Source organism: Egretta garzetta, unplaced genomic scaffold (genome assembly GCF_000687185.1).
Source record: "Egretta garzetta isolate BGI_Z169 unplaced genomic scaffold, ASM68718v1 scaffold175, whole genome shotgun sequence".
Taxonomy (NCBI): domain Eukaryota; kingdom Metazoa; phylum Chordata; class Aves; order Pelecaniformes; family Ardeidae; genus Egretta; species Egretta garzetta.
Genome location: NW_009259860.1, coordinates 899,137 through 912,634, shown reverse-complemented (window position 1 = coordinate 912,634; position 13,498 = coordinate 899,137). Strand labels below are relative to the sequence as shown.

The 13,498-nt window shown below is 38.4% G+C and overlaps 1 protein-coding gene across 1 annotated transcript in view; it reads left to right on the top strand.

Annotated features, from left to right (window-relative positions):
* ADAMTSL1 (ADAMTS like 1) overlaps positions 1-13,498 on the top strand; it is a 346,871-nt gene that overhangs the window by 191,779 nt on the left and 141,594 nt on the right. Inside the window, exon 5 of the mRNA XM_035895578.1 lies at positions 4,855-5,091. Coding sequence (XP_035751471.1) covers positions 4,855-5,091 — 237 coding nt within the window. The remainder of the gene's footprint in view (positions 1-4,854; positions 5,092-13,498) is intronic.

Below are 13,498 nucleotides of genomic sequence, written 5' to 3'. Positions count from 1 at the left end.
CCAGTTGTTAGTAATTTTTTGCACAGAAGAAAAGCTCCAGGTATAGTAAATCATTCTTGGCCTCTGCAAATATACAAGCGCATATATTGTAAACTGTTTGAAGGTTCCTCGACTGTTTCCACCTATCGCAGCTTAGATATGATCGTCCACATTTCACCCACTAAGTAAACTTTAAAAAGCCTGACCTTCTTTTGTCCTATGAAATCTGATCTACCTATCACCATCAAGGGACATCTGGGATTCATCTTATCTTTTCCACTGGTTTGTTGATTAATAGAAATTTTTTTGAATGGGATTCAAACATGGCAAAACTCCATGGACCTTATGAATTACAATAGGGTCAAATAGGAGGTCAATTTTAAAAAAAAAAAAAAAAAGGATTTGAGGAAGCGAATGAAGCCGTAACAGTAATAATATGGCCAGCATTAGGTGCCTGAGAGGTGAAGATGAAAATCCCATGTTTATTTTAAAACAGGCTTCATACATCAAAGGGGTTTCTGATCATCTTTAAAATGATACATATTTTCATTGCAGTGGAGGAAATCTTGACCTGACAGGATGAACAGAGATTATAGGTGTCCAGTACAGGCTCAGTGTTTCAGGAATATCTCGTGAGCCTTCACAAGTTAAAGGTCATGAAACAGCCATCTAGGACTCATGGAGTTAGAGGAGGAACTGGTTTTGCCCATTCACTGGAAATTTTCTTCCCTAAAAAGTCTTAATGAATAGGAAGCTTGAAGATAAATGGACTTAGATGAAACTTTCAAGTTTATTAGTTGTCCCTGATTCTTCAAGGAGTGCAATGGTAGCAGTTCCTCATGTCTGGAGGAGCCCACAGATAATTTCCAAAACTGGTAAGATTTGACTATAGCACCAAAGTTGGAGTAACCTGAAGCAGGACTGTAGTGCTTCTGTGGCCAGATACCAGTGCTGCCGCATGCTCCAAGCCAAACACAGGTCATGAGGATGTGGTTAGCAAAATACCTCGTGGAACTACACATCCCATGCAAAGATATGCTACCTTGGGTTCACTGCCACACTCACTTGGCCCATGACTTCTGGCTGTCTCAAAGTGTGGGCACAACCATGTCTGTCAATCTGGTGTGCAGGTAGACAAATTGCATACTGGTAGATAGCTTCCAGGATCAGACCCTTAGATGGAGTAAACACATAATTTCACTCAGGCCAATGAAGCAGTGCTAGCTGGCAGCTGTAGAGGATCCCCTTCCACCAAGCCCCCATGCATGTACTGAAAGCAGGCTGATTTTTTTAAAAGGGAAAAGGCTTTGTAGAGTCAGAGTCTATAGTTTCTCCTGTCCAGGAGCCAGCACTGCAGAAATGAGGCACAGGAAGACTGCCTCAAAATGGCAAACACTCTTATCTAAAGGTGTGCAAACTATTTGGAAGAAAATAGTAATTCACTGCTTGTAGAAATATGCAACAAAGCACTGGGTTTGCCTTATCTGTTATTTCAGCAACCACAATATTCATTTATAGGCAGTGAGCTTATATCTGTCTTTCATTATATGATTGCACAAAGCCCAGCATGAAGAGTCTCTGATCCCCACCGACATGTAATACAAACAATAAATAGTAAGTTTAAAAAGAAAAAAGAACCCATGGACAAGAGATGCATAAGCAATGCCAAGTTCCATACAGTTTCTACTATTTCAGTCTCAGTGACCTGTGTCTAATGATGGGTAATATTCAGACTACTGATTGTCTTAACATTGTCCGTTTTGATATAAAAAAACATTATGCAGGTGTTATGTATGTAGGTGCAAGTACATGTGCTTTCCTAACAGGAAGGAAAGTTCAGCCCTGAGGGAAAGGGATTTTCAAGTCCTTCAGGCAGATTTAGGATTCAGGATTTCAGTAGGAGAAAAGTGGTGGGCCAGACTGTGACCTTTTTTCATATCTGTGTGCCAAGATAAGTATGCATGTCTGCGTTTCTGACTGCTTGAATGTATTCTTTGAATGGCTTCAAGTTTCACATGAAAACTTTTTTAACACAAGCTCTACTATTTAAATCCATTGTTTTATTTTGATCATGATATCAAAGACGAAGTATTTAACATTGGTCCTGGTCACCTGCCGTGTCCTGAAAGCTTGTTATGTTGAGTGTACATTTTTTCTTTCTTTGATTTAAAAATAAAATCCAACGCAACAAACATAGTATTGAATGCTGTACAAAGCAGGATTATGAACTCCGTGTGTCGTGTGCTTTATTGGACCTTTCTGCCTTTGTAAAAATAAAGCTATTGCAAGCCAGAAAGTTTCAAAGGTAGAGCCAAGCTTGAACCAAACAAGAGAGTTGGCTTGGATCTCTGCAACAAGCCTAAGCCAAGCCAATAGACCTGACTGTATTCATTTATGGATAGAAAAATTCAGAGAAGGGTATGCACCAGAAGAAATTGTGGCAGGAAATAAGGCCACAGTGTCCCTCTTTGCTTGTCTCTTCTCTATTTGAAAATAGAGCTAAACCAGATCTTGGGTCAAGCTGTAACTGTCCTGTTCGTCCTCTGTTTAAAAGCAGAACATAAAGACCACTTTTTCTCTACTTACACAGCTATAGGGGAATAATGAATTTCCCACATATTTTTCTGCTCTCTTTACTCCATGCTGCTGTCCAAACTTTGCCCTGTATCAACAGTTTGTCCAAATCACAAAAAGGGCCTGATTGGCTCTAAGTTTTTCCATAAATTTTAAAATCAAACTGAAATACTTCCAACATTTTACTTTTTTTTAATCTTCCGTAACATGTGAAAAGAAAAACTGTCTGCTCCAGTTACGAGCTTGGACTTTCAACCTCCACTTTCAAAAAGGATGAATGAGCTCTGGATTATTGCTCTTTGATACATATTTTTCTAGAGCAAGAATTAGCCCAAAGCCTTTTTTTCTCTTACACCTTAATGCATTTAGCCTTTTGTAACAGGAACACTATTCTCTTGAACTTTTGGCTGGAGCTTGACCCATTATTTTGGGGCTGTGTCACACTCAAATACAAAGCAAATTAACTGAAAATTTGCTCTCATGGTACAAAGCAAATTAGCTGAAGATCTGTGGCTTAAGGCCATGGCTTGTATCTGTGTATAGTTCACTATAAGAAATATTTGGACTGGTGTGATCCACATTCAAACATAATGGACATAACCACATTGCCACTATACAGTGAATGAGAGGCCAGATTGGTTATCCTGGGTTTGAGCTAAGGGTATACAAATGGCAAATTAATAGAGAGTTTTCTCCAAGAGAAGATTTGAAATCTTGATCTTTAAGACAGGTTTTATTTCAGTCCTTAATGCTACACAGTGATCCTTTAATGTCATAAAGTGCCATGCAGCCCCCCATCCCATTCATACTGAAAGCTGTAATAATCGGCCTTATTTAAAAGAAGCAGAAAAGCATTAGTGAACGAAGGTGTAGGAAAAGGTCTGAGAAACAGAGGTGATTATTTAAACCTCAGAAGAGATATTTTGCCTCAATAACAGTAAGGCTTTCCTAGCTGGGAGGATAAGAAATCTGTGAATAAGGTTGTCAATAATGATACTTGAATTTCTATAGGATGAAGTAGTCTGAGAGAATACAGTCATTTTATAAGGATATTTTCTAGTTATGTGGTTGTATATACATCAAAATCGTTCCCTATCAAGTCTATATTCAACATTTATGTTTCTTTATAAAAAAAATATGTTACCGTCCTCAAGCAAAGGGTATAACAGATATTCATTTCACCTGGTATTTGACCAGATTTCATGAAGAAGCAGATTTCCTTACAGCAGCAAGGTGGAGGACTATGGGACCTTAATAATCTGAGGCAGCCATATTGCCAACATTTGCTTTTTTATTACAGTTCTCATGATGTTTAATGTTTTTCCTAAAGCTTAGCTCCTGTATTCCCATAATTATGTGAGAAATTCAGATTACCGCTAAAAAAACCCAATGAATCTCTAGCCATTATGGTTGCTTGCACAGGAAAACTTGAAATATCATTCTTCAAGAATCAAAAACTGGAAAGGAAATAGAAAGAACTCATGTTTATTTTGCCTGAAGTCCCATGATTTTGAAGCTCTTCTTGCTCTCTTGAGAACTTGACTCATGGTTTTCAGTGCTAAATGATGGCAAGAAATTATATGTGGGTAAGAAAAGCCTCATATTCTCATCAACACGAGACTTTAAGTAGCATGAGTGGTCTTTGGTTTTTATATCAGGTGCACTGGGTTCAGAGTAAGGTTTATATGTCTCTCAAACCTCCTGAAGGATTAACAAAGGAGCTTTTTAAAGGTCTTCCCAGTAAAATAATAGTAAGTCACTAGTTATGTGAGTTATGAAATCTTAAGTTAAAGAAATGCAAATATGTATCACATTTTTCTGAGTCTTGTAGCCCTACCAACTGATTTAGGTCACTGAGGTGAAAAAAAGCTAGCAAGGAGAGCTTAAATAAGTAAACAATTAAATCATGTAATTCTTTTTTCTTTCTCTTCAAACAAAGATGAAAATTTGGCTGGAAGAGAGTGGCTGTGCACACACACTTCTCCGCATATGTGCACAAGTGGAAAGAGATTCAGAAAGAGCATTTCAGGGCTGTGGTTAAGACACGTACAGTGCATTTCTTATGTCCCAAGCATATTTACACATGGTCTTGATGTTCTTTCAATACTTTTGAGGAAAGAAGAAAGAAAGGTATAATTATCCAGCTGAATTATGTGTAGCTGTAGCTATTTCAATCAGTCTTCTTTGTCTAAACAGAAAAACTCTCTACATCTGGCAGCTGTGGAGCTCAGCTGGCTGCATGAGACTGTGACCGGCTGTCCCGAATAGACTTGCTGACCTTCTCCTCTTTCTTTTGTGCAGGACTGCCCACCAGAAGCAGGTGATTTTCGTGCCCAGCAGTGCTCTGCTCACAACGACGTCAAGTACCAGGGACAGTTTTACGAGTGGCTCCCTGTCCTTAACGACCCTGACAACCCATGCTCACTGAAGTGCCAGGCCAGAGGAGCAGCCCTGGTTGTGGAGCTGGCACCAAAGGTTCTGGATGGGACCCGGTGCTACACTGAATCCCTGGACATGTGCATCAGTGGCTTGTGCCAAGTAAGGAGAAAAGCCCTACCCTAACACCTTTCCTCATGACTCATCCCCTCAGATCTCTCTCAGGCTATCGCTCTCTCTTCTCCTCCATACTTGTATCATTTTAGGGTCTTCGTTTTAATAATCTGTTTTATTCTTTTAAATTGACTTCTTTTACCTTGTTTGAAAGAGGCATACTACAAATTCAAAGGCTATTTTCTCACTTTATGTTGTTTCCTCAGTGGTTTTTTGCAGAATGTATTCTCAGTTTTTGAACTGTTTTATATAGTTAGCTGCAGTAGCTCATTTGAAAGCACCATAAGAAAATAATGTTTTAGCTTTTAATTTGGATATACCAAAGCTTCCCAAGTCTATGAAATTGCATTATCTTTGAGGATTATAGCTCCCTTTAAGTCACAAACCAAATAGCAATAGATGAGGTACTGAATTGGAAAATCTGCCATTGATTTGTCACAGGACTAAGCAAGCTACTACAACTCCTTGGCCCTCAGCTTCCCTGTTTGTTAAAAGTGTGTCGTGGTTTAACCCAGCTGGCAGCTAAGCACCATGCAGCCGCTCGCTCACTCCCCCCCCTCCCTCAGTGGGATGGGGGAGAGAATCGGAGAAAAGAAAAAAAAGTAAGACCCGTGGGTTGAGATAGAGACAGTTTAATAAGAGAGAAGAATAAGAATAGTAATAATAATAATAGTAAGAGAATATACAGAATATATATAAAACAAGTGATGCACAATGCAATTGCTCACCACCCGCTGACTGATGCCCAGCCCGTCCCGAGCACCGATCACTCCCCCCGAGCTGCGATCACACAGCCCGAGCTGTGACCACTCTGCCTGCGACCAACCGACCGAACCCACTAACCCCCCCGAGCATGACATTATATGGTATGGAATAGCTCTTTGGACAGTTTGGGTTAGCTGTCCTAGCTGTGCTGTACTCCCAGCTTGTTGTGCACCTGGCTGAGCAGGAGAAGCTCAAAAAGTCCTTGAGTAGTCTCGGCGCTACTTGGCAACAACTGAAAACATCAGTGTTATCAACATTCTTCTGGTACTAAATCCAAAACACAGCACTATGCTAGCTACTATGAAGAAAATTAACTCTATCCCAGCCAAAACCAGGACAAAGTGAGATATGGGGACTTCTTAACCCTTCAATTCACAGAGATCTATTGACCGTTCTACCAATTTAGTTGCACCCTAATTTGTTTTTGTATTACCTTTGTGCTTTTACTTACTTATGTTTATTTATATTGCTACTCTTTTGAACCTGTCTACATCAGATTTTAGTCTCCTGCACTACATGTAGGCTACAGGCTGATGGCGGAGAGGACATTTGCGCCATCTCTGTTAAGTACTGAACGCACCTGAATCTCAGAAAAGGTTGAGCCTACATTCACGTATCAGTGCCCAGTCTCCATCAAATCTGTACAAACTTGATGTGTTGTTGGCTTTCTAGTGTATTTGCAGCCATTTTATGTGCCTTTGGAAGGGTTCCTCCCTGTTTCCTTTCTCTTTGATTTCCTGCTCTAAGAAAGCAGCCAGAAGCAATCCTGCAGTAAATGACACACGGTAGGCAGTTATTGGGCTAATCTCATTTGTGATCTGAAGAAGGCAATCATCTAGACCTTTTGACCTCAGCCTAGTGCGCAAGTTTCTCAAAATTCCAGATTGCCTAATGAAGCAGGCTAATTTCAGCTTTCTTTTATGATTTTTAATCTCTTTAACTTAACTGGAGGGACAGGACTCTGGATGGAAAAATTATTCAAAGCATTCTGCCTGTAGTGGCCTGGAAATTAGGAGCAGTGCATCCAGGCTCTGTGTCAGGCTGATTTTTGTTTTGGTCCAAATATGAAGCATGTATTTTGGAGAAAATCTTCCCTTAAGAACAGAGCTCATAAACATCCACTACTAAAACCAACTCGATTTGCAATCTTATGACAATTCTTACTCCTGTAAGGCTGAAGGTAGCTGTGCTGTTACAACTGTGAAGACTGATGATTTCTTAACTGCCTCTGTGGCTATTTTGAAAATAGACAAGTACACTAGCACTAGTTTCCCTCGGAAATTTCAGTTAAACTTACCCTTTCCTTATATACCCTAGAATGGTAAAATAATTTTTAATGCATAGACAAAATGACTGTATACTTTTCATGATCTTCAGCATTCAATTTCTTCATCAACATTTTCCATATACTTTACAATTACTGCAATGTTTTTGAGGATGGCCAAAAAAGACATTAAAATGCAAATGCTTATGCTGCATTCCTCACAGTGAATAATTTTATATTTTGGGGTGTGTTAAATTCAAAGCAGCTCAAAGTATTCTTATCACAGAGCATCCCTGCTAGCCAGTCACATCTTTATGGCAGTAAAGGTACCACCTTAGAAAGTTCATAACTAGATTTGCCCTAATTGTATGCTTTAGGACAGCAACAGCTTTACTATCACAGCAATAGTTAATACTACCTAAGCAGTCCAGAAAGGTAAACAGTATGAAATTTGTCAGAATTAATGGTGAAACTTTGAAAGCAACATTCTTCCATGGCCTCTATGAAGGGTCTTTTAAAATAAACAGAAACTGTAGTATTATAGAAGAACAAAGTGGAGCATTCTTGCTCTGTAACGTTTGTGTGAATAAGCTTTGTTCTGTAAGCATAGTGAATGCATGTAAATTTCAGAGGAGACAAAATATGATTTTAGAAGTTATTTCTATGCATTTGCAGTAGTAGCTGCAGGCTACCGCTTACCTAAAATGGTTAACACACTCTAAACATAACAATCGCAGGTGTCTGTAGTTTCTGAGAGTTCATAATAATCCTGCGGGTTTAACAACATTTTCATGAGATGTCTCTGGAATGCTGTGATTTGGGGCAGTGCAGCAGACAGCTGTAATAATACAAAAGCATGGTTTATCACAACTGCAAGCAATGCAGTCTCCTGAGATTTGTATTCAGCTAAGGTCCTGAAGATTAAAAAGTGGATTATGTTTGTTAACAGGCTCTTTTTAAGAAGTAATTACACTATCTCAGGGATGAAGGGGTATATTTTCTGCATTGCTCAGAGCAAAACTATTGAAAACAACTTCAGGTTTGCTATCCTAGTGGGCTTGCATTGTTCCAATATTATTCAACCGAGTATTACAGGGAAGTATATGGACTTTCATAGTGTGTTCTGATTACACACCTAGCTGTGATTTTTTTACACTGCAGTTGGCAACCAAGAAGCAATTGAATGTTGTTCAGCTAGAACATTTTATAAAACATATAAACATGCCTATTCAGTCACAGTCTGTGCAAGAGTCCTGAATTAGTAAACGTGATGTTAAGATCGGTGTATGCTTATGTAGACATAGTGCACTGTTCCCAGCAGATCAAACAATTGTGTCGGCTCTCTGATCTAACCACAGGGATATTTCTTAGCACACAAGATTTGGGCCAGCCCATGGTGTCTTGCGTGCTCACAAGCTGTTCCTGAGGCTTTTAATGGCAGAAATGAAGAGTCAGCTGTATTGCCTTCTGTGTCCCTCAGTACTTTCCTCATTAGAAGGTGCTGGTTTTCACTCTCCTTGGCAAATATATATTTATTCACAAGATGCAACATTTAGATATTACAAGATCCCTCTCTCATATTTATCCCTTCCTTTTCCATGTTGTTTGGAAGTTTAGAATTACCAGTGTCTTAGTGGCACATTTATGAGTCTTCATTTAATTACCAGTTATTGAGCTGAAGTCCTTCTTTTACATGCTGGCTACCTACCACTTAAAGTCAGAAAAGACTTCTGATTGCATTCAGGACAAGCAAAGCCACCTTTGTGTGTAGAACAAGCTGTAGCTTGTAGTACTCAATGAAGAGTAGAGTTAGAGGATCTTAAAAAGTTGTTTAAATTATTTTTATTTACAGGGGTAGGGTATGGGACAGGTTATGCAGTTGCTGATTCAGACACACTCTATGGCATAGGGCAGTACACATGACTGTGCCAGATGAGGAATCATGCAAGCTGTATGTGTCTTGCCTCTCCCCATATTACATAAATATACATCTATTTATCTTCCACTGAGAGATGTGCTATATCTTGCTGTTATTCTTTCTGTAAAACACCTAAGAAATTAATGGAAATTGATTTCTGAGCATTGTTTTTTTCTTTCTGGAGTTTTATTTCTAAATCCGTAGGTGACAGAGACTGAGCAACACTATTTTTCAAATGAAAAACTTTTTGTAATGTCCTTTATTTCTTCCCAATTTTCTTATTCCTCCCAATAATTTTAAATTCCTTTCTATATGGATATCTGTTATTAGGTCCCTTTTTCTTTCTCCTTTTTTTAAAAAAATACAGATTACTTCTCAGATGTAATCTTTGAGTCTCATTTTGAGTTTACCTCAGGATACAGTATGCCCTATTGGTATAATGCAACTAGCTTGAACCACCTTGATGAAATCAATAGAATGCTCTGTAAGAGAAATAGGGCTTTAATGTTTCACATCAGGAAATGTCTATATGGATCGAATTAATGGGGATCCAGAGCACAATAAATTTTAATACTTACAATTTCTAGTTTAATTTTCCCTGGTTTTAAAATAAATTCCTGTACTCTACATCCGTTATTGGGTTATTGAGGTTATAAGCAAATTCTGCATATGGCAGTTGGACTTACTGATGTCACTTTGCCAGTGATGCTCAGTTGCACCTGTGAAACTCAGAAAAAAATTACTTTGTGGAAGCAGCATTTCAGACTCACTAATGACTGTTTGCACTGAAGCAAAACCAAGAGTTTCCTGCTTACTTTCACATTCACTGAGCACAAGAGCTTTAAAAATCTGTCTCCATTATTAGCAGCAAAAATTGTTTATAGTATTGCACATAGACTATCTTCATGAAACATTTCTATGTTACAGAAATTGACAGTTCAATTTCTTTTAAAATATCTCATACTATGCTTTTATTTGAAAACAAGGTTGTCATTTCTCATCATATTTTATGTCATCATGGCAACAAAAAGAGGGAGGAATCACTGCACTGAGCATGTGTGTCAGAACACTTTTCTCCACTCTGCTTCATGCACCTCACACCTAACATTTAATCTCTCTGAAAAGGAAACAACATGGATCTTTTCTGGATTATTCCTTCATTCTTTCCTCCTTTCCTTCTTCCTTTAACGTCTTTCTTTCTTTCTCTCTCTCCCCCCCCCCTTTACTTACTTACTCTTTTGCCCTCTCCTTCTCGCTCTATTTCTTTCTCTTTTTCTTTCCCTCTTTCTTCTTAGTTAGCTTGAAAGAGCTGAAGCTTTTGCACCTGTCCTATCTCTCTTCTCCGTTTTTTGCACATTTGAAAGATGTTGGGTTTTCCGTTTTTTCTCTTGTGTGAGAAGGTTGCACAAGCAGAAGACTGGCTCTTCAGAAAGAATGAAAATTCCTGTCGTGCTGACAGGAACTAAACTGAGTAGGAGTAGATTTTTCCCCTCATCTAATTTCTTTCCATTTTAATAAGCTATACTAAAACTTCTAGCAAGCTTAAAATCAGGTGAATGTTTTCAGGCAAAACTGTGATAGTTAAATTAAATGCCCTTGCTTCTAACAAGGATTTGGTCTAGTTTCTGGGGCATTCATTTCTCAGTCATCTGAGAGGTCAGATAGACAGGCAGCTGCCACCACCCTCTGTTTTCCAAGGGGCTTCTGGTCATGAGGGTTTATTCCAGACTACAGCACTATCAGTGGATTATTGGAAATTCACCTGAAGAAAAGTTTTGTCATACTTCATTCATTTCATTACACAACATTACACAACCAGCCTTATACGGCGCTCACCAAAACCATACTATAAATTGGTAAATGTGTGGACTCCTTCTCCATTTCTGTGATTGCCAATTCATCTGTCTTGTTCTCTGTCACCACACATTTTTTTATCCTCTCTCACCTGACAACTTCACTTGGTTGTGGACTGTGACCTTCCCTGATGTGTTGCCTCGCTGCCTGCCATAGGTCTTTCTGGGTGTTCTCCCTTTCCTGTTGGCTGAAGAAGCCACTTGTTAGTGCAGATCTTTCTTCCCTCACACTTTCATGCTTTGGATTCTAGACAAATGCCAGCCAGGTTGCAACACCAAGTAGAGGAGCATGGCCCCTTGTGTTCTGAAAGGCCTGTGCCCCAAACACCAATAGTCCATGAAACCTTCTCGGATTTTCACTAATGCAAAAAAAATCTCTTTCCTGATACCCAGTTTCCCTTGCTTTAAACATTTCAGCCACAGCACAGGACAACAGGAAGCCTTCTCTGTGAAAAATCGTAACAGCCTCTACAAAGATTATCTCATTTTCGTACTGTAAGGTTAGACATTGAACATGTCCATAACCAGAACACTCCCTATTAGCTAACTGCTGAAAAGATTCAACTATGTAAGGTCTCCCATCAAAGGCAAAAAGGGTAGCCACTCTTTCTGAAAGATAGTGTAAATTTTATTGCAAAAACCTGAAGAAAAAAAAAAAAAAAGATGCTACAATTAATAGCAGCATTTAGTTGAATGGTGCCTATTGAAGTGTGAAAAGTGGTCTTACTAGCCCAAGAAATTGATTAGATCTGTGTCTGGATGTGTTAACCACAACTGATTTCTTATACATACACATGCATAAGACCTATTGACTCCTTTAAATTTCTCTGAAAAATCAAGATAAAAGAGGTCTACTTTTGCTTTCTGTTATTTAAACATTTCAACATAAACCTAGAATAATTTTACAGCAGTCTCAGACTGTCCTGCTATTGAAAAACCAACTGATGATTATGATGATTATTATTACTATTAATATCATTGTTGTTTTTATTAAAGACCATGAAATTATTTCGTATATATGGTGGAATAATGGAATGAATCATATTATAGCTCTAATAACAAGATTATATCCGATGATAAAAAAATTCATAATTTCTAAGAAGGACTTCAGGTAAGTTAGTTACTCCAAAAAGGTTGTTCAGGACTGGAAAAAGCATTTCTCTTTCTTCTCCCAACACTGTTCATCTTTCTCCATTACATTCTTTCAATTTTACAGGTCATTAGTTAGAGAAAGCTATATCTCAGAAATGCTTGTCTTAATGTCTACTATTTATGACAGTATTAAATTGTTCTTTACAGATCTACTACTAAATATTACTAGAGGTAGTTTTAAGTCAGATGACAATAACTAGTTTCCTTAGCTGCCTTTCACAGACAGTGAAAGTTACCTGTAACAAAAGTGGTCCATCTATAGACCCCAATATATTGTGGACACAGGCTGAAAACTACTGATTTTAAAAAACATTAGAAAAAATTATTTAATGAAGTGCAATGGCTTGCTACAGCTTGTTTATTTTTGAAGACAGCATTGCAATGGAATTGTAGCCAACAAAACTCAGTTGCATTTCCAAAGCTATCGTTCTTCTCAAACTGAGGCAGTGAATGCACTGGGTTAAGAGTATTTTGCCAGAAGTGTATTGAGGATAGTTTCATACAGCTTCTTCACAAATAAAATGTATTTGTTTCAAATATTAAAATTAAGTACTGTTGCTTACTATTTTGATGTTACTTATTTGCTGTTACAACTCTGTGATGTGGTAGGTGAAGAAATTGATTGTGAATTGAGAATCTCCAATTATAAAATTATTTTTAATGTAAGGGAAACATTACCTGCTGGATGGTCATATGCTACTTTGTTTAGTAGGGTTTGGAGGTTTAATTGGTGAAATAATAGCATATAAATAAAAAAATGTGATAAATGGGAACATCTGTCATTATACAGGGCTTTGAAGATTACGCACCTGATCTTTTCCCATATCCTGCTTCACAGATTTTTTTTTTCAGATTTTTCTGCATTGAAGATATATTTTGTTAAATAGTTTTTCCCACTGTGTGGCTATATATACATATGTGTATGCTTCTAATTCTTTTCATCACAGACAGAGGCTACACTGGCTGGTGCATAATGTCAGAAGAGTGGAAAAATCTGCTCTCTTTTAAATAGATGACTGTTCTGTATTGCCTGTCTGATTTCAGGATGGGCGCTTTCTCCCTTTCTACAAAGTATTGTTGCATGGATCCTTTCCTGTTTCCAGCTCAGCCCAAAATACAGAGGTGATCAGGGTAACAGTATCACTTAACACCATTATTGGTGTGTTTGATGCATGGAAATTGTACTCACTGGCACAGTAAACCTCCTTGATACAGGTAAAATACGGATTTTAAAGAATATGGTTTAGGTGGTCAACTCAGCAGGCTCTTGAAGGATCATGAATCTGCGTCAGGCCCCGACTGTCCTTGTGGGATGTGCCTGGGGCACTGCTGCAAAAATTGGCACCTGGGCTGGTGGCTGTTCCTAGTCATTCCTTAGCTTGGGGCCTGATTTCTTTGCATGCTCTCCTCAGACCCTTCAAGTGTACTCCAGTTTTGAGGAAG